The following is a 19,622-nucleotide window of genomic DNA, read 5'->3' on the forward strand; positions in this document are numbered from 1 at the left end:
TCTGGAGGCTCTCCCCTTCATTCCAGGCCTTATGGAATCCCAAAGAGGAAGTTGTAAAGAAAATGAATACCTTACAGTGTGATATCTCTAAACATACAAGGAAACACAACACACAAGTTGGCCCATGAGCATAGGCCAACTGAAATAACAGCAGAATCAGACATAAAACTTCTCCATATAGGGATCCCTGGGTGGCGCAGCGGTTTAGCGCCTGCCTTTGGCCCAGGGCACGATCCTGGAGACCCGGGATCGAATCCCACGTCAGGCTCCCGGTGCATGGAGCCTGCTTCTCCCTCTGCCTATGTCTCTGCCTCTCTCTCTCTCTCTCTCTGTGTGCCTATCATAAATAAATAAAAATTAAAAAAAAAAAAACTTCTCCATATAGTGAAATAATCAGAAGGTAAAATAAGCACACATAATATATTTCTAGAAATAGAGGTTTTCTAGAATTTTCATTCCTGAAAATGAATGAACAGTATTTTTACAAAGCTCTTTAAAAATCATTAAAAATAATAACTTTATATTACACTACTAAAGAGCATATTAGTGACACAGAAGTAATATCTGAAGAAAGTATCCAGAATACAACACAAAGATGTGAAAAATATGAAAAAGAAGACACATGGAGAGTAAAGTGAGAAGATCCCATATGTGTCTAATCAAAATAGAGCAGAACTCTAGCAATATCAAGTGTAGGTGAGGAAGTAGAGAAATGAAGAACTTAGTGAGCATGACAGCATGTAAACATTAAACATATACAAATGCTTCTGAAAATAATTTTTAATACTTTTTTTATTTTATTTTTTTTAATTTTTATTTATTTATGATAGTCACAGAGAGAGAGAGAGAGAGAGAGAGGCAGAGACATAGGCAGAGGGAGAAGCAGGCTCCATGCACTGGGAGCCCGATGTGGGATTCAATCCCAGGTCTCCAGGATCACGCCCTGGGCCAAAGGCAGGCGCCAAACCGCTGCGCCACCCAGGGATCCCAATACTTTTTTTTTTTAAAGAGAGAGTGCAAGTGGGGTGGGGCAGAGGGAGGAGACAGATAATCTTAAGCAGGCCCCACCTGGAGACCATTGGCAGGGCTTGATATCACGGCCTGAGATTATGACCTGAGCCAAAACCAAGAGTCTGAAGCTTGGGGCACCTGGGTGGCTTAGTCATTTAAGCTGCTGCCTTCAGCTTAATGATTTAAAAATTCCCAAGACGGGACGCCTCGGTGGTTCAGCAGTTGAGTGTCTGCCTTGGGCTCAGGGCATGATCCCGGGGCCTGGGGATCAAGTCCCACATCAGGCTCCACGTGAGGAGCTTGCTTCTCCCTCTGCCTATGTCCCTGCCTCTCTCTGTGTGTCTCTCATGAATAAATAAAATCTTTTAAAAATAAAAAACTATTACCAAGAAGTCATGAGAAAGACCAATATACAGAGTCAATCTCAACAAATCCTCATCAGGAAAATAAAAAGATATCCACAGCTAAATACAATACAGTGAAATGGCAAGACTCTTAAAACAATGAAATCTTAAAAGTAGCCAGATTTGGGGTGGGTGGTGGGAATGACTTCAATGAGCATTGATTAGGCAAGAGCTGACCTCCTAAGAAAGAAGGAAAAAGTTATTTCTCCAAAGTAGAAAAGATTAGTATTCCCAGTAAAAATATCTTTCAGGATCCAAAGGAAAATAAAGGTATTAATAAAAACTTACTAAGACAATATTAAGAGTCTTGAGGAGTTAGACTTCGGTGAGTTAAGTATTAGGTAAAAAGCACAGAGTAATTGCTAAAGGAAGAATAACAGATTTCCAAAACAAGGGAAAACAGTATATGTGTGTGTGTGGGGGGGGTGGAATTTCAGTCAATCTAAAAGGAAGAGGAAAAAGGAATGAAGATAGGTGGAATAAAAATTACAAAATAAGAAAAATAAGTCAATAATGCATCCAATACACAAAATTTAAGTAAGTTACATCTTTGGGTAAGAATAAAAATATCTGGAATAAAAAAAATCTCACTATATGTTACTTACAAGTATAAACTGAATACAGACAAGATAGATTTTAAAGAAATGTGTATTTCTATATGTCCACTCCTAGAAATAAAAAAGTCAATTTATAAAGATAAAAGATAAAATTCACAAAGTTCTAAAACTTGTACTCACCTAATAACATCTCAAAATAAAGTAAAACAGATAGAATAGTAAGGAGAAATAGATAAATCCACAATCATAATGGAAGATTATAATATACCTCTCCCTGTAGTGAGAGCTCAGGCAAAAAAATAACAGCAATGTTTCCAACAGCACAATTAACAATTGATGTAATGGGCAGATAACTGCAGAATACAGGGATGCCTGGGTGGCTCCGTAATTGAGTATCTGCCTTCAGCTCAGGGTGTGATCCCACAGTCTCAGGATCAAGTCCAACATTGGGCTCCCTGCATGGAGCCTACTTCTCCCTCTGCTTCTCTCTGCCTCTCTCTCAGTGTCTCTCATGAATAAATAAAATCTTTTTAAAAATAACTAGAATATAGATTTTTTAAATGTACATGGAACATTTTTTGAGTATTAACCACATATTTGGACCAGTTTAAAGCCTCAGCAAATTTCAAAAGACTAGTATACAGATCACATTCTCAGACGAAAATGAAGACAGTTCAAAATCAATTAACAAAAAGGCAATTAGAAAATAAAGCCATTCTTGAACATTTAGAAATACACATTTAAATAATTAATGGATCAGGGAAGAAAAACACAGAAATTATAAAATACAGTTAAAAATTAAAATGCTAAATATCAAAACAGGATAAAGCAGTACTTAGAGAAAAATATATAGCATTAAAAGCTCATGTTGTAAAAAAAGACTAAAAAATAATGAGCTAACCATCCAATTTGAGCAAGAAAATGAACACTAAAATGAACTCAAAGGAAATAAAAATCAGAAATTAAAGAGGAAATAAACATAACAGGACAATAAAATCAAAGGTTGATTCTTTGAAAACCTAAAATTGACAAATTTCACTAATAAGGAAGACAGAAAATGAAGGAGAGAGGAAATAGATGAACCTAAAAAACAGTATTTGAAGTAAAGAAGACATAGATGCTACAAACTGTCAAATAAGGATATTACAAACATCTTTTAACATTAACTTTAAAAACTGAAATGAAGTTCTAGACAAATCTAACTTAAAACTGACTCAAAAATTAGAAAACCCTGAGCTGCAGTATATCCATTTTTAAAAATCAGTTTAAAAACTTCCCTTCACACATATACATAAAAAACTACAGACACAGCTAGCCAAGGGATAACCAGCCTTACAGAAACTATTCCAGGAGTAGAAGAAATAGTCCCTAACTCATTTCTTGAGGCTAGTATAATCTGGTCACCAAAACCTAACAAGGACAGTAGAAGAGAGTAAAATTACAAACTAGTGATGGTATAACTCAAAACAAAAGTCTAGAAATATAGAAAACTTACAATCATTATTCTAGAAATGCAAAGTTAGTTTACCCTAAGAAAAACTGACAAATGTAATTCACTACATTAACTAAGTACACTACGTGGTTAGTTCTATGGATGCAGAATATACTTTAGATAGAATTCAACACACATCAATGATACTTAAAAGGAAAAAATGCTTAAAAATCGGAATGGAAACTTCCTTAATCTGATGAATGGTATCTACCCAAAAAGGAGAAGGAGAAGAAAGCTTTGTCTATGAGATAAGAAACAAACAAACAAAAACCCTGCTTTTACCCTTTACATTCAACATTGTACTGGCAGCCCTAGCCAATGCAATAAGGCAAGAAAAATACATGAAGTATGAGGATTGGCAAAATTATCATTGCTCACAGACGATATGCAAAACTGAAACGAATCTAAAGGTAAATTAGGGACCCCTGGGTGGCTCAGTCAGTTAAGCATCTACCTTTGGCTCAGGTCATGATCCTGGAGTCCCGGATCAAGCCCCACATTGGACTCGCTGCTCAGTGGGGAGTCTGCTTCTCCCTCTTCTTCTTCCTCTGCTTCTCCCATCTCCCCATCCCCACTCCACTCATGTTCTTCCTCTCACTTGCTCACTCTCCCTCTCAAATAAATGTTTAAAAAAAAGAATACAAAGATAAATTAGAACATATGAAAATCAATTATGTATTATGTATTAGCAACAAACTGTCAGAAAATGAAGTTTTAAGTTTATTGTATAAATTACAATAGCATCAGAAACCACCAGGTACCTAGGATATATCTGATCAAGAAATGATCAGAATTTCCCTCTAAAGGGAAATGTATAGCATTTTCTTGAGAGACACTAAAGAAAAATCTAAGTTAATGGACAGTAATACTATCTTCATGGTTTGGAAGACATAAATATCAATTTTTCTCAAACTGATGATGTATAATTAATTCCAATGAAACTCCTGCAGGTTTTCTCATAGAGCCTGATTAAATGATTCTAAAATTTATATGGAAATGCAAAGGACCAAAAATAGTCAAACACACTTGAAGCATAAAGTGGTCAAACTGGCTCTACTAGATATAAAAGCTTATTGTTAAATGGTAATAATTAAATCAGTGTGGTATTGGCACAGAGAAAGAGATAACAGACAAATGTAACAATAAAAATCTAGAAACAGATTTACACATATATGAACATTTGATATATAAGAGAGATAGCATTGCAAATTAATAGAGAAAGGTAAGACTTTTCATTAAAGGGTATGGGGACAATCAGGAATTAGTAAGGAATTGAATCTTTACCTCATACCATACACAAAAGTCAATTCCAGGTGAATTAAAGATCTCTATGTGAAAGACAAAACTACAAAGGTTCTATAGGATAACATAAAATAGTATCTTCATGACTTCATCATAGGGAAGAACTTCCTGAAACAAACTACAAGAAATGCAAACTATAAAAAAGATTGGTAAATTAATCTACACTAAAATTAAGAACTTCTACTCATCAAGACTCTCTAAAAAGAGTTTCTAAAAGGAAGCAGTGGAAATCTGCAACATAACTTACAAAGAACTTGTATCCAGAATATACAAAAATACAAATAAATAAGATAGAATAACAGAAAAAATGGTCAAAAGTTTTGAGCAAACAACTCATCAAAGAAGAAATCCAAATTGTCAGTAGACAAGAAAAGGTGCACAATCACATGAGAAATCAGGGAAATGCAAATTAAACTATGACAAAACAAATAAATATAAATAAATGAATAAACATACAAACCACAATGACCTACCACCATATACCCATCAGACTGGCAAAAAAAAAAAAAAAAATTCTAGTCTAGCAATATCAAGTGTAGGTGAGGAAGTAGAGAAATGAAGAACTTAGCATGAGAGCATGTAAACATATACAAATGCTTCTGAAAATAATTTTGACATTACCTAGTAAAGTTGAAAGGGGTATTACCTGTATGATTCAACAAGTCTCCTCCAAAGATAATGTATGCAACAGAGAGGACATAAACAAGAATGTCCACAGCTGTACTGTAATAGTAAAAAAACTAGAAACAACCCAAATGCCAGTCACAGAGACCTGGATAAAAGAATTATATGTTCCATTGTAGGGTGATTCATTGTTCATTACCTTATAATATTCAGCTGTGATAGAACACCATAAGGTAGTGAACATTAATAAATTACAGCTATATCTAACAACATGGATTTCTGGAACAATATCAAAAGGAAATAGCAAGTTGCAAAATAGTAAAAGTGATGTCTACTCGAGTTCAAAAACATGCAAAACAAAACAATTATTTAGGAATACAAACTGAGGTGGTAAAAGTTTTTAAAGAGCAAAAAACGGGGACACCTGGGGGCTCAGCGGTTGAGCGTCTGCCTTTGGCTCAGGGCATGATTCCAGGTCTGGGGATGGATTCCTGCATTGAGCTTCCTGCGGGGAGCCTGCTTCTCCCTCTGCCTAAGTCTCTGCCTCTCTCTGTGTCTCTCATGAATAAATAAAAATAATTTTTTAAAAAGCAAAAACAAATATGTACATCAAATTCAGGATGGTGGTTACTGTTGGGCAAGGACGAAGGGGGAGAGGACCCAGGAGAGGCACACAGATTTATAAGGTAAGTATATTGCTTTTCAAAAAACAAGATGATAGGTGTACACTGCATATTCTTTCCATATATTTTATACAGTATTCTTTTGTAGCAACACAATGTCTAATAAAAATGACTGTTAAAACAGCTTAAAGGAAAAAAAAAAACTCATTGTTTGACAGTTGAGGTTGTAGGTCTGACAATTGTGTGCCCCCCAAGCCACGTTTCAGTCTATGTAACCAGCATGCCCTGGTACTCCACTCAGGTAAGACCAGCAGCCACAGCTCCATCCCTGAAACCCCAACATTAACCAGACAGAAACTCTTTCCACACCTTAAAAGGCCATTCACCAAAATCATCAGCTAATATTCTGCTCAACTCTAACTTGTGGATTTCCATCTCATCAGAAACAAGACCCAGAGAATTATTCACCATTGTTTCATCCATTTCAGAAGTTCTAGCCAAAGCAAAATGACAGGGCACCCAGGTGGCTCAGGCAGTTAAGCTTCAGATTCTTTTCTTTTCTTTTCTTTTTTCTTTTCTTTTCTTTTCCTTTTCTTTTTTCTTTCTTTTCTTTTTCTTTCTTTTCTTTCTTTTTTTCTTTTCTTCTTTTCTTTTAAGATTTTATTTATTTGAGAGAGAGAGAGAGTGTGTGAGAGCACAAGTTGGAGGGAGGGGGAGAGGGAGAAGCAGACTCTTGGCTGAGGATGGAGCCCAATCCCAGAACCCCAGGATCGTGACCAGAGCGGAAGGCAGCAGCTTAAATGACTAAGCCACCCAGGTGCCCCAAGCTTCAGACTCTTGGTTTTGGCTCAGGTCATGATCTCAGGCCGTGATATCAAGCCCTACCAATGGTCTCCAGGTGGGGCCTGCTTATGATTATCTTAATCTCCCTTTGCCCCACCCCACTTGCACACACTCTTAAAAAAAAGTATTAAAAAAAATTTTTAATAAAGTAAAATGGCAAATTGGTGCACTGGCAAATTTGCATCTATAAAAGAGTTTATTTTTTTTGAAACTACCAGAGTTGGGATCCCTGGCGCAGTGGTTTGGCACCTGCCTTTGGCCCAGGGTGCGATCCTGGAGATCCGGGACCGAATCCCACGTCGGGCTCCTAGTGCGTGGAGCCTGCTTCTCCCTCTGCCTATGTCTCTGCCTCTCTCTCTGTGACTATCATAAATAAATAAAAATTAAAAAAAAAAAACTACCAGAGTTCACAACAGAAAATACATTATTTTAGTATGCCTTTTTCTCTATTATTAATAATCAGGAACAGAGATGGAAAAAATATCCCATTCACAGTACTGACAAAAACCATTACACACTTAGAAATAAATGAGAAAGTATTAAAATTGTATGAAGAAATTATAAAATCTTATTGTAGGCCTAAAGTCAAACAAATGAAAAATCATTTTGTATCTCTGGGGAGATTTAAGGTAATAAAAATGTCAACTTTCCTATAACTTCATCTAAATTTAATGCAGTTATAATTTAAGTCACAATGGAACTTTTTTCTTTGGCGAGGATGGGGAAAATTAGGTAACATGATTTTAAGTTTCACTTAGAATAAATTCTAAGAATAGCCTGACAAAGTATTAAAAAAAAAAAAAGTGAGGGAGGCTGATCCATCTATACTGATGTCCAAAATTCTAGTTTCAGCTGGGCCCGCACCCCTCACATCAGAATTACCGGTCCAGCTGCTATCAGGATGTTTCCAGTGACACGCCCCAGGGGCATCTAAACGGGCCAAGGTTGTGAGACGCAGGGCTTCTCGGCCCGGGAGAGGCCCAGGGGCCGGCAAACAGGCCAGACCTTGGCGGAGCATCACTGAACGCGGCTATTTGAAGACGTAAAACATGCCGCTTCCTTTCCAGGTCCTGTATCGTGCAGATATGAACGTGCTACACCACAAAGTCCTCTATTCAAAATACTTTCTGTAGTGGCAAAACCAAAAACCAAAAAACACACCAAAAAATAAAAAACCCCAAAACAGCTGAAAAACCGGGGGAAAAAATTTTTTTTTAATCTACACGCTTGGATTTAATATGCAGACGCCAAAAGAAGAAGAAAAAAAGCCACACCCACTTTCCCGCGGGGGCTGTGGCGGCCGCCCCCACCTCCGGCCTCCGCGGCCGGTCGCCGCGCAGCTCGGGTCGGTCCCGGCGCTTCCTCCGCCTCCCGGCCCCAGCCGGAGCCCGCCGGCTCGTCGCGCTCGGGGCACGCACAGGGCAGGGGCGCGGCCCACGTGCCGGGCCGCGGCACCGCGCAGGCGCCGTTGTGCGCCCGCCTCGCGGGCTGGAGAAGCGGCCTGGGGGCGCGCTCGGCCGCCGCGACCGTTGGCGGGTCGGGAGAGGGCCGGCGCCCGGGGGCGCTGCGGCGGGATCTCGGCCGCTCCCGGGCCAGGTGAGGACTTGGAGCCGGTCCTCCAGCCGTGCCGTACGGTGGTGATAAACGAGGTAGAGTAAGAAACCCCCAACTCCCTCCCTGTTGGTCCTCCCCCGGCAGCGCCCACACCGTGGCAGCCCGCTGGGGAGGAGCGAGCGCCCAGGGCCTCGCTAGAGGAGCCTAACGGGGGGCGGCGGGACGGCAAATCCGGAGCGGGGCATCACCGCTGGCCACGGCTTCCCAACCAACCGCCAGTCCCACGGAAGCTTCTCAGCGGAGTCCACAGCGGGAGGGGGAAGACGTCCCTGGCCAGCGCCTTCTCTCCGCGCCCCAGTGGTGCGCGCTCCTCCGCTCCGCATGGCTGCCCGTGCTGCGAATGCCAGGAGGTACCAGGAGGTACCGTGAGCAACCTCCAGGCCAGGCCTGAAGGAGGCCGGTGGAAGCCCTGCCCCTTCTCATCCACAGGGTTAGGAGCCGTGAGGATGGCTCTGGGGCAACTCCCCAGGCGGCCCATTGAGGAAGCAGGGAAACGCTTACAGGTAGCACATAGGGACCAGTGTATCTTGGACACAAAAATTCAGGGTTGAGGCAACAAGAGGTTAGGACCTTCATTCCAACTTCAATCAGACCAGCCCCAGAATAGTGGCTATCTATATGCATCCCTGGGCAAATTTCAGGTGAAGAACCAACCTCATGGCATAAATGAGCCAAGATGGGCAGTGATTTGTCTGACGCTTTGTGAGCTGGAAGGAAATTTCTACAAGACCCACCAAGAGCACTAGTTAGGCCAGGCACATTCCAAGTCCCTGGATGAAAAAGGCAAGGGGCAGAGGCTGCTCAATATTTTGGTCCAATGCAGAGTGAGATGTTCCTTGCCAGGCCCTTCCTCTGTCCAGTCTGTCTTGCTCATTATGGAGAGGGTGACCCCATTAGTGCTGAGAACAGAAGAAACAATCTGAGGCCTCAAACAGGGTGGCAGAGAAAGCACGATCCCTTAGAGCTTTGCCTCCCTTGGCCAAAGGGAGGCAGTGGAATTCTGAGGATGTTTCAGGCACCTTGGCAACCACCCAACAGGCCCCCTTATAGCCTTGACCAGCTAGAGAACAACATTCCAACAGGGACAAGTAGCCATGGAGCCACTGCCTACTCGTCAAGCCTGTATTCTACATAAATGGCTAAGAAATCTGAGCTCTATCAGTCTTAGAGCTATGAACTCCTGGCTACCTCTGCTTGAACCACAGGTCTGAAAGGCAGTCATGTAAACATGGGGACCCAACAAGAGTCAAGAAGTAGTGTCAGATAGATGTAATGAAGGAACCCCAAGTTTTTCTCAGCCTATTAACTCATACCTTCCTTGAGTAAAACATATCAAACCTCTGTCCCTACCTACTAATACAGTATTGATCCTAAAGTAAGGTTTACAATCCTAAATCCATGGGACACTTAGGGCCTGAAGGGGTAGTATAAGGTGAAGATTTTCCGGAGGACTTCACCCTCTTGGTTTTCAGATTATACTTTTGTAAACACTTTTATAAAGTCCCTAATCCAAAATCAGAACTGCCGCCCTGCATCAGAGACACAAATGGCCAATGAAGGTCTCAAGCTTATTTAAGTTAGTTCAAACCAACTCAAAAGTACATCACTTTCCACCTTTTAGATTAGTACACAGGATGGAAGAGACTGCATACTGACAAGTGCAGTGGGGTGAAATACACTGCTGGCAAGAGTTAAAGTTGGAGGTCTTTTCTGGACCATCTTAATATTTTTAATATTAATACCTACCATTTGACACAGCCATTTCTCTTTGGAGTTTACCATACATACATACATACAGATCTGAGTCAATAATACACACACACACACACACACACACACACCACATTCATCAGGGCATTTTTCGTAAATGTTAACCCAAATGTTTTTAAGTAGGAGACTCTTAATGGTACATCCAAGACAATGAAATGCTATGGGTTTTGCAGAAGAAAAAAGTAGACCCATATTGGCTATTCTGAAACAGGTTCCAAGATACATTGTGGGAAACAGGCAGAAACTGAACAGAGTGGATGTGTGGACAAGTATGGATATTATTCTCAGGGAGAAAATAGGGGTCAAGGGTGAAAGGGCGTCTTGCTTTTCAGGCTTTCCAGCCTTTCTGTACTGTTTGAATTCTTACGGTATGCTGTGTCACTTAAAACCAAAGAAAGTCCCCATTGCTCCTCTGTATTCACCTGTTTTGCTGCCACTGTGCTAGGGACCCTTGGGCCACAGACCAGCCAGCCCACTCCCTCTTCCCAAGTACTCAGACAATTTCAGGCGGGTCCCATCCCATCGCAGTTTATCTTCCCAACCAGAATGGCAGGAGCTCTGCCTGGGACACAGGCTGCATTCAGTACAGCTGTGACTGGATTTAAACAGCAAAGTGGTTACACTGAAGTTCAAGCTAAAACATTTTAAGAAATTGAGCATTTGTTTCTGTGGTAAGGAGGGTGGATACAGAAAAAGGAAGATCGTGATGAAGAAATATCTGAAATCCGTTTAAAGCCACAGTGGTAGAAAGAATGAAGTAGAAGGTGCTAGATTTTACTAACAGAAGAAAACAGACTGAGTTCAGGAGTCTCACCAGCAAGAATTTTATAGTATTGCATTTTGATTACAGGTGTGTAAATAAAAAAGGTGGGTATTACACCCGCTGATAAAAATGCAGAACCAACTTCCTTTTAGATTCAAACAATAGGTTTGGGGACAAACATGAACCACATGCTGCCTGGGATGAAGAGAGTGAGCTGGAAGGAGAGTAATCACCAGCTCAAGAAACCCCGAGGTTCAGAGAATCTTCCAGAGGAAGAGGCCAAGTTCTGAGTGGTATGTCCCCAAATAACCCTCCTCCAGGGATGTGGTTTGGGGAAGCCCCAAACCCACAAGTTGCAGGTGCTTCTGGGCACACAAGTGGGTAAAGACTTCCCTCAACAGCACCTCCTAGTCTCCTGCAGAGGCCACGGAGTGGCATGTGGGCCATGATGACCTGAGGTGGATAGATGGCAGAAACACACCCAGAAAGGTTTGAATCCCAGACTAGCAGTACCAGGCCACAGTTCTTGTGCCTCTAGAAAACCCAAAGTCCCCAAATAAAGAGGAGAGAAGACAGTTGGGGAAAATCAAACCAGAATTTTTCCAGTGACTAAAGAGAAACTCAGCAACTCTTGCCTTTGTCTTTGACCCTGAGAAGTCACTTGAGGGACACAGCTGAATGACGCTGTGACTAGATGGGAGGGAAGGCATGGTGTGCTTTCTAAAAAGCTGCCTCTGGAGTCCCTGTGGCTCAGTGACCCCTTTTCCTGTCTAGCCCAGAGCAGGGATTGGTGGGGCCAGGCGGGGGGGAAACCGTAAAAGCAGCAGCAGCAGCAGCAGGCTCTCCAGGTCAGCCAGCACCATCTGGGCAGCGTGCTCCCTCCAGACCCTGCCAAACCCACCGGCAGAGGTCACCACCAGATCAGTACCAGGGGCACTGTCACAGAGGGCTTTTTCAAAAAGAATCCTTTGGAATTCAAACATTCATTCAGGGTACAGCCTACTAGAGTCAGATCTACTACTCCACCTGGACTCAGATTTTTGGGGTGGAAAACCTCACTATCCATGCATGGTTAACTGAGGAAATCACTGCCACAGGGAGAACTTGAGTGATGTATGGCGAGGTTGAATTGGAGGTCATGTCCCGGACCTGAGATGGGAGCTGCTCAGCACTGAGCCTCTATCCTGACCCACCGCCTCCAGGGGTCCCCTAGATCAGAGCCTCTAGGAAAAGTACCACTCTGGAGGGCTTGTTCCCTCCCCTACCACCTCAGATTTCAACATTGTTCATCCTCTAGAAGAGACCAGCCCTGCCCCTGGAGCCTCTCCGAATTATAGATGACACTGGGTTTACCACATCTTTAGGACCCAGGAGCCAAGAGAAGGAGCTTGGCATCCCGGTTCTCTGTCCTTTGCCCAGGAGTCACCAAAAGAAAAATGTATGGTCTCACAGCAGGCGCAGCATCTTATTTCTTTTAAAAAATAAATATTTATAAACTTAGGGAGGAAGATTCAAAGAATCAAGAGTATTTTTCCCTCCAAAAGCACAAATGTCTCATGTGAGTCAAACCAAGGTAAGTCCACCACCCATGAACAAAACACCACCCCCCAAGAACTCTGCCTTGAAGGGCAGAGGAGCTGATTTTTGTCTTGAGCCCCTTAGTCCCCCTTGGTGATCAGGTCCTCGATGTAGGCATCCAGCTCATCATCTGTGTTGATGTCTATGTCCTGGAATAGAAGGAAGCAGTCAGGTGGGGGCCAGAAGGCCGAAGGGGGGGCCCACCTCCCCATCCTTCTTGCAGGCAATGGAGCCTGAGCCCAGAGTCCCCTCCTCTCCCCCCTCCACCCTGGCTGTCAAGGCCTGTCCCACCTTGATCCTTCTCCCCCTTCCCATCCTCAATACACAGATGACGCCCAGATTTCTTGCTCCTGCCCTGCTCCTGCCCTGTGTGCCCCAGGATCCTGGGTGCCTTAGATGTGTTGCAGGCTTCTCAGACTCAGTACACTCAAAACAGCTCAACTGCACCACCCCACCCCAGGCTGTGCCCATCTCAATATAGGTCACCACCTTCCCTCACCCAGGGACTCAAGACAAATCAGAAGAATCACCCCTGTTTCCTTCCTTCCCCCCCAAATATTACAAATCTGCCTTTCACATGGTCACCAAGATTCAAGCCATCAAAATCTCTCATTCAGATAAGTATGGGAACCTCCTCACCCAAGTCCTGGATTCTAACTTCCACCCCACTCCAGGACTTCCTATAACCAACTAAATGTCTTAATCTGCAAACAGGATTGGGCCATACCCCTCCAGGGACAGCTCACCTCATACAGGCCCTGCCTCTTCTATTGCCTGCAACTCCCTGCCTTGAGCCTTAGGTCCTACCCTTTCCTCTGCCCAAAGCACTCACATCTTGTATGTGACTGATTCTACTCTCAGCTCAAATATCCCCTTCTCAGAGAGGCCACCGCTGAACACCCTCTGTGTCTTCCTTCTCTTACATGAAGTGTTTTCTTCATAGAACTTCCTGCCATCAATAATTTTGTGTCCTTCACCAGTCTGTTGGGCCATGAGTGTAGTAGGGACCATATCTTGCCTATCTGGTTCACCCAATATCCCACAGGAAACAAAGCAAGTCCCAAGTTTTGACTGCCTGGATGAAGGACTGAGACCCTAAAGGGGTACTCCTTACAATCCCAATCTGGGCGTCATCTGGAAAAGTGAGAATTTCTGTTTTATGGCTCGGAGGATTCTCAAACCAGGTTGTAAATCAGAAGATCTAAACAAGGGCAAAAATCTGATACCGTGGGTCTGGCTGGGATGAGGCCCAGGCAGCCGCACCACCTCCAGCCCTCCTGGTCAGGATGCTGTGCAGCCAGGGTTGGAACCACAGATTCCTGTGAGTGGGGAGAAGGGAGCAGGAGGTGCCCAGGCCCCCCTCCCTGAGACACCAGGTGGTCCAGCTGCAATGAGAGGGCTGCCTGGCTCACCTCCTGCACCTTTTGCAGGAGCGCCACGATGTTGGTCCTCAGCTTCTGCAGCTTCTCCTCTGTCTCTCGGAGCTTTCTCTCAGAAGTGCGCAGGCTCTCCTCGGAGGCCTTGGCCCGTGAGTCAGCACGGCTCTGGTAGGAATGGCACAGATTCTGGAGTCCCACTTCATACTGCTTGAAGTACTCTTTCTGTAGAGAGGGAACCCAGAGGGTAAGTGCATGAGCTTATAGGGGTCCCCAGGGCCTCTCTAGATGGGCTCCAGTATCCCTACGCAACTGGCTCAGTGTGAAGGGACGTCACAGACAAGGGATAAGTAGGCTCTCTAGCTCCAAAGTGGAAAAACCTGATGCCCATCTCATGAGGTTGCCATGAAGAAAGAGATGGGATCACCTATGTGAACCCTTCAGCCCTTGACAGCAAGCCATTAGTAAATGTGAGGGAGGATTCTTCCATTGCAGTTGGCACGAAAAGGACAAGTCCCTCTCCCAGCTGAATCACATGTTTCTAACTTCACCACAGTCCTTTTGGCAGCCCATCCTAAGTCACACCTCACAATGTCAGAACCAGAAGTTCTCTTCCAGAAATATTTATCAAGCACCCACCAACAGTGGATACCTCCAGATTTGTGTAGTATACTAATAAGCAACATTAGAATTTTTACTGTCTTTCCTAAGTACCTGAAATTTCCAAGGTGTGGAGTACTGATGTTAACTAGCAGTTTCTCAAGGCATGAAGCTTTTCAAACTTTTAAAAGCTAGAACAGTTGCTTCAAAAGAAATGTTACATGGAATCTAATTGGAAAAAAAATCTGTGCAGTATCTGTTTATTTTCAAAACTCAAACTTACAATATCATTTACTCATAAGTTACCCTTGAGAATAACACCATTCTGATGAAAATGAATGGTCCTAGCTGACCACTGTAGTCTTATCAACTCCTGGGTTTATATGCTTCTATAAAGATGTATGAGCTACCTGGCATTGACAGCTCCTGACTGCTGTTTTTAAAAAGTGTTACTGGCAAGTACTTAACTGTGTCGTTTACCTTACAATTTAGAGTATTATCCTATTAAACCAGAATGGCAAGAGAAATTTGAAGTTCTCCATTAAAAATAATTACCCCGGTAGCAATTACCCCGGTAGCACAAAGTGTTTAGGCAGACTCCAAAATATTAAAACTCAGTATGTCTTGAGCCTATGATTTGAGTTAGTTTTAACTCTTCATTTATTATAAATTTGTACAGTTATAATACCTTTTAAAAACATATATGTTTAAATCTAGTATTTGTAGGACTCCTGAGGACTTTATGAAACTCCCATCCAGGATGATGGCAAAAAGGATGACCTTTCACAGACTGACAAGAACATAATGAACATTAGAAATCTCTGTTGTGTCCCTGACGTTAAAAAAATTAGTTTAGACCTTACAGTCCGCGGACTATAAAGTTGATGCATTGGTGGTATACTTCCTTTTACAAGCATAAGGTAGCTAATAGACTCTTTTATTAGCTCAGATGCTAATAAATGCTCAGATGCTCCTGGCTGACCGTGTTTTTGGTCTGAACAGAGAAGATCCCAGTGGACCCAGGCTTTGCTCTGAGTCTGGCAACAACTTTAAACCACAAGCAACAAATTTGACAAGAGGATGCCAGGCCACCTACCTAAGCATCCTAATTAGTGGATTGTTCATGGGATTTGCAGAGGGCAGCTGCAGCCTCAACAAGGGCCAGAGCTGAGACACAGAGCTTTCTGAGGAAGCTTTCTGATGAGCTCTGCCATCCTCTAGCTTCCTCGGCCTGCACCTGCCCTCTCCTCTCATGGGAAGCAAGGCAGTACTGGAAGAAGGGCAAGCCCCGTGTCCTAAAGTAGTAGTACCTGGATTCAAATCTGGGTTCTATCACAACAGATTCTTCACCTGAGCCTCAGTTTCTTCAACTCCTAATACTTCCTTTTTTTCTTTTTAGTAAAATGAAGATTAAAAGCCCTATCTCTTCCTCTTTGGAAACCATCAAACACACAGCTGCCACACAAGGGCCCAATATCTACAGTTTCAATTCTAGTTCTGTTCTCTAGAAACTCTTCCCTAGAAAACTTAAGCTATTCCAAACATAAACATATCTGTCCCACTTGAGGAAGACAACTCCCAGATTCCATCTGCAGCCCTAACCGTCCCACCCCTCCAAGTGCCCCATCCCTGATCTCGACCTGCGCACTAAACATCACCAGAAATGCAGATGGCCAGTGTTCCCAGCCCAACACAAATCACAACTTATCACCGCTCTTACCCCCACTGTTTTCTCCCAGTTAATAGCTTTGTCATCACTTCCCACAGGCCTGAGACACAAAGAAGTACATGGCCTCTGCCTCCTCCCCCATCATTTGCCTCCAGTCAACCACCTCTGACATGGCCCTTTCACCCACCAGTCCACTCCCACCACTCTAACTCAAGTTCCCATTCCCTCATCTCTGACCTTTCACAACTCAACTGGCCCTCTTGCCTCGGCATCTTCCATCCACCCATCTCACCCAAACCTACTGCCATGAGAGCTATCCTCTTAGGGCAGGGTCAGCAGACTAGAGCCCCAGGCCAAATCAGCCTGCCACCTCTTTTTGTAAATAGAGCTTTACTACAGAACAGCCACATCCATTCCTTTACAAATGGTCTACTGCAGTGTCATAGTGTTTAGCTGCCACAGAGCTGAAAATATTTGCTAACTGGCCCTCTAGAGAAAAAGTTTGTTTTTCTGCCCTAGACCAGGTTCAGAATGACAATTCCCCTGGCTCAAAACTTTTGCTGGCCCTCCATTTTATACAAGGTTTAAACCACCAAGCCCCTAAGATCAGACATTCAAAAAGTACCATATCTTGACTCTCAGGGCCCTCTTCTTCCCTAAATGCTCACCACATAGTCTGCTGCCTTGACCTGGGAACTTCCATCCCTCTGAACCCCTGCTCACAAAGTCGCCCTGCCTCAAATCTTCCCTGTCACTTACACAGGCACTTGCAGAGACCCACATCTTCAGACTGCTGCTCCCTCCCCAAGGCTGCCACAGCCCAACTGCTTCCATGGCACTTACTGCTCTCAGTCTCATGTCCAGCTACCTAGTAAAAATTCAGTCTCTACTGAATCATAAGGCACTTGGGAGGCAGGATTCTCTACTGCTGCTCATGAAGAGATCCAGCACAGGGCCTGTGCCACTTTAGCATAACACCCAGTGCTTACAAAAAAACACTACCCACATCTCTACCTCACTGTAAGAGTCAAGTTTTAGGCACTTTAAGTCTAAGTTCTTCACTGTTGCCTGGGACAAGTTTACTCCCTCTGCTGAGGCGGAGGAAAACAGATACACTCTAGGAAATGTCAAACCAGGCCTGATGTCCCTAAGTGAGGACTCAGCCCCAGCATCTTATGAATGGTGTGGTTGGCTTCTGCATACCACAATCATAGCCAGCTTTGGCACTTTTTTCTACACGTTTTCTATTTCTCTCAGCAAAAGAGAGGCTGTGAGGGGGCATAGGGGAGGTGGGCAGCAAAATGGCGGGGGGGGGGGAAATGACACAAGAGCTGGCAATCACAATAAACATGAAGCTGAGGGACCATGCAGAATAAAAATAAAAGGCTAAACTCACCAAAGGAAATGATATTAGCTCATCTGAATTCATAGCACTCAGCTCCTTCTTGGAGATGGGGAAACTAGGAGGCAGGAAGTACCGTAAACAATTCCTAAAGAAAGAAGGTGGGAAGAGGAATTCAGAATAGCAAGAAGAAGGTAGAGAGCCAGAGTTAGCCTGACTGGGAAGACACATGTACCGGAGGATCTGGACGAGCAGGTCAATGGTCTCATGGTTGGTGCTCGGGGCAGTGGTGTCAGGCTCTATGCGGATGCAGTCAGAAGTAGAGGGCTCTGCCGTGGCTACAGCCTGTTGGGCCGCTGCCGCTGGCGGCGCCGGTGGTGCTGCCACTGCTGCCTCCTCCTCCTCCTCTTCCCCACCCTCCTGCTGCGTATCAGGGCTCTGGTACTCCGGAGAAGGGGGCTTCATCAGCCGCACATCCTCACTGCCTTTCTCCACCCTAGGAGGCACAAAGCACTTGTCATGTATGCCCCAGGCACCCAGGATGGGCCGCTTGCTGGGAGGCTGGGACAGAACCCCCCTGGCCTGGACAACTCTGTGGGCTTCTGGAAAGGGGCGTTACCAGCGGTCTCTCGGAGTGGTGTCTGTGGGCACGTAGTCAAACTTCACCTTCCACCGCACCACATGTTTGCCCACTTCCACAGCTGTGACACGGCCTGTGTACCACTCCCTGTTCACACGCACCTCCACGTGCAACCCTTTATCTAAGAGAATGATGATGGAGTGGGAGTCAGAAAATTAACGGAGTTCCCTACTCAGCTAGGGCCACCTAGAGAGGCAGTCCAAGGACTTGCTGGGACAAGAACCCCTAAATGCTTGCCAGTACTTTGCCAGGAACATGGAGCCCAGCCACCCTGGTCTCCTTCCCCATCTGCCATGAGGGTGCCAAAGAGCAGCAGGATGAGTGACTGCCAGAAGTGCAAGCCAAGAAATTTGTGCTAAAAATACACAGAAGGGTGTGCTATCTTCAGAATTCTTCTCGGGACTAGACTTGGAACCACTGCTACACAAGAGCCCAGAGCCAGGAAAGCCTCCAAGAACCTTCAGGATAAGTTGTTGCTGGCTGAGGGGTCCCGCTATCCCCTTCCCCCACAGGCTGCCAAGTACCTCCCCGAATTTACCTTTCTGAGCCCTCTTAAGGTCAGCTGGGTCCTCTTCCCCAGCACTGTCTGAGAGCTGCAAGGAGAACAATGTTAGTGTTAAAAGCATCCCCAGTGACCCTGATAAGCATATTTTTGCATGTTTGGCAATCCAGGGTCATCAGCTGTCACTTCATGTTGTCTTATGTGACTTTTTTTTTTTTTTTTTTTTAATTCATGAAGACACAGAGAGGGGCCGAGACACAGGTAGAGGGAAAAGCAGGCTCCATGCAGGGAGCCCGTTGTGGGACTCGATCCCAGGACTCCAGGATCACACCTTGGGTTGAAGGCAGGCACTTAACCGCTGAGCCACCCAGGTGTCCCTTATGTCACCATTTAAATCTCCATGTCTCACACCAAGACCTGCTCTCTAAATCAGAACCTTGAGTGTCAACCCTTCTGCCACTTTTTTTTTTTTTTAATTTTTATTTATGATAGTCACACAGAGAGAGAGAGAGAGGCAGAGACACAGGCAGAGGGAGAAGCAGGCTCCATGCACCAGGAGCCCGACGTGGGACTCGATCCCGGGTCTCCAGGATCGCGCCCTGGGCCAAAGGCAGGCGCTAAACCGCAGTGCCACCCAGGGATCCCTTCTGCCACCTTTATAAACAAGACAGTATGCAAACGAAAGTCACAGACACAGGGATGCAAAGGGTTTCAAGCCTCCCTGATCTGTGGGTGACCTCCAGCCTGTGATGAGAGCCAAAAGCCAGTCTCACTCAGAAGCGTGCCTGACACCATGTTTCTAAATCACCTGTGTGACCAAGATCCTACAGAGATGAACTGGGCTTCTGGAAGGCTCAAATCAAAACAGAAACAGACCTGGTGCAGACTGCAACCCTGAGGAGGTTTTAACCT

At 44.3% G+C, this 19,622-nt stretch overlaps 1 protein-coding gene and 1 long non-coding RNA gene across 6 annotated transcripts in view; one reads left to right on the top strand and one right to left on the bottom strand.

Annotated features, from left to right (window-relative positions):
* The first annotated feature begins 8,376 nt into the window (after positions 1–8,376).
* Positions 8,377–14,183, top strand: LOC140619600 (uncharacterized). The gene is made up of 3 exons (XR_012019474.1): positions 8,377–8,505; positions 11,156–11,296; positions 12,101–14,183. It is a non-coding gene; the product is annotated as an uncharacterized lncRNA (long non-coding RNA).
* Positions 11,049–19,622, bottom strand: part of MORC2 (MORC family CW-type zinc finger 2) — a 40,866-nt gene continuing 32,292 nt past the window's right edge. The window contains exons 21-27 of one of the 5 annotated variants that reach the window (XM_072803259.1): positions 18,747–18,801; positions 18,188–18,329; positions 17,804–18,064; positions 17,623–17,716; positions 14,003–14,182; positions 13,808–13,870; positions 11,049–12,730 (exon numbers count right to left, since the gene is read on the bottom strand). In XM_072803259.1, the coding sequence (XP_072659360.1) occupies positions 12,662–12,730; positions 13,808–13,870; positions 14,003–14,182; positions 17,623–17,716; positions 17,804–18,064; positions 18,188–18,329; positions 18,747–18,801 (864 nt within the window). In that variant the 3' untranslated portion in view covers positions 11,049–12,661. Of the gene's footprint in view, positions 12,731–13,807; positions 13,901–13,993; positions 14,183–17,622; positions 17,717–17,803; positions 18,065–18,187; positions 18,330–18,746; positions 18,802–19,622 lie in introns of all 5 variants that reach the window. The other 4 variants (XM_072803257.1, XM_072803256.1, XM_072803261.1 and 1 more) reach the window with 4 other exon arrangements.

The sequence above is a fragment of the Canis lupus genome, chromosome 27, assembly GCF_048164855.1.
Source record: "Canis lupus baileyi chromosome 27, mCanLup2.hap1, whole genome shotgun sequence".
NCBI lineage: Eukaryota > Metazoa > Chordata > Mammalia > Carnivora > Canidae > Canis > Canis lupus.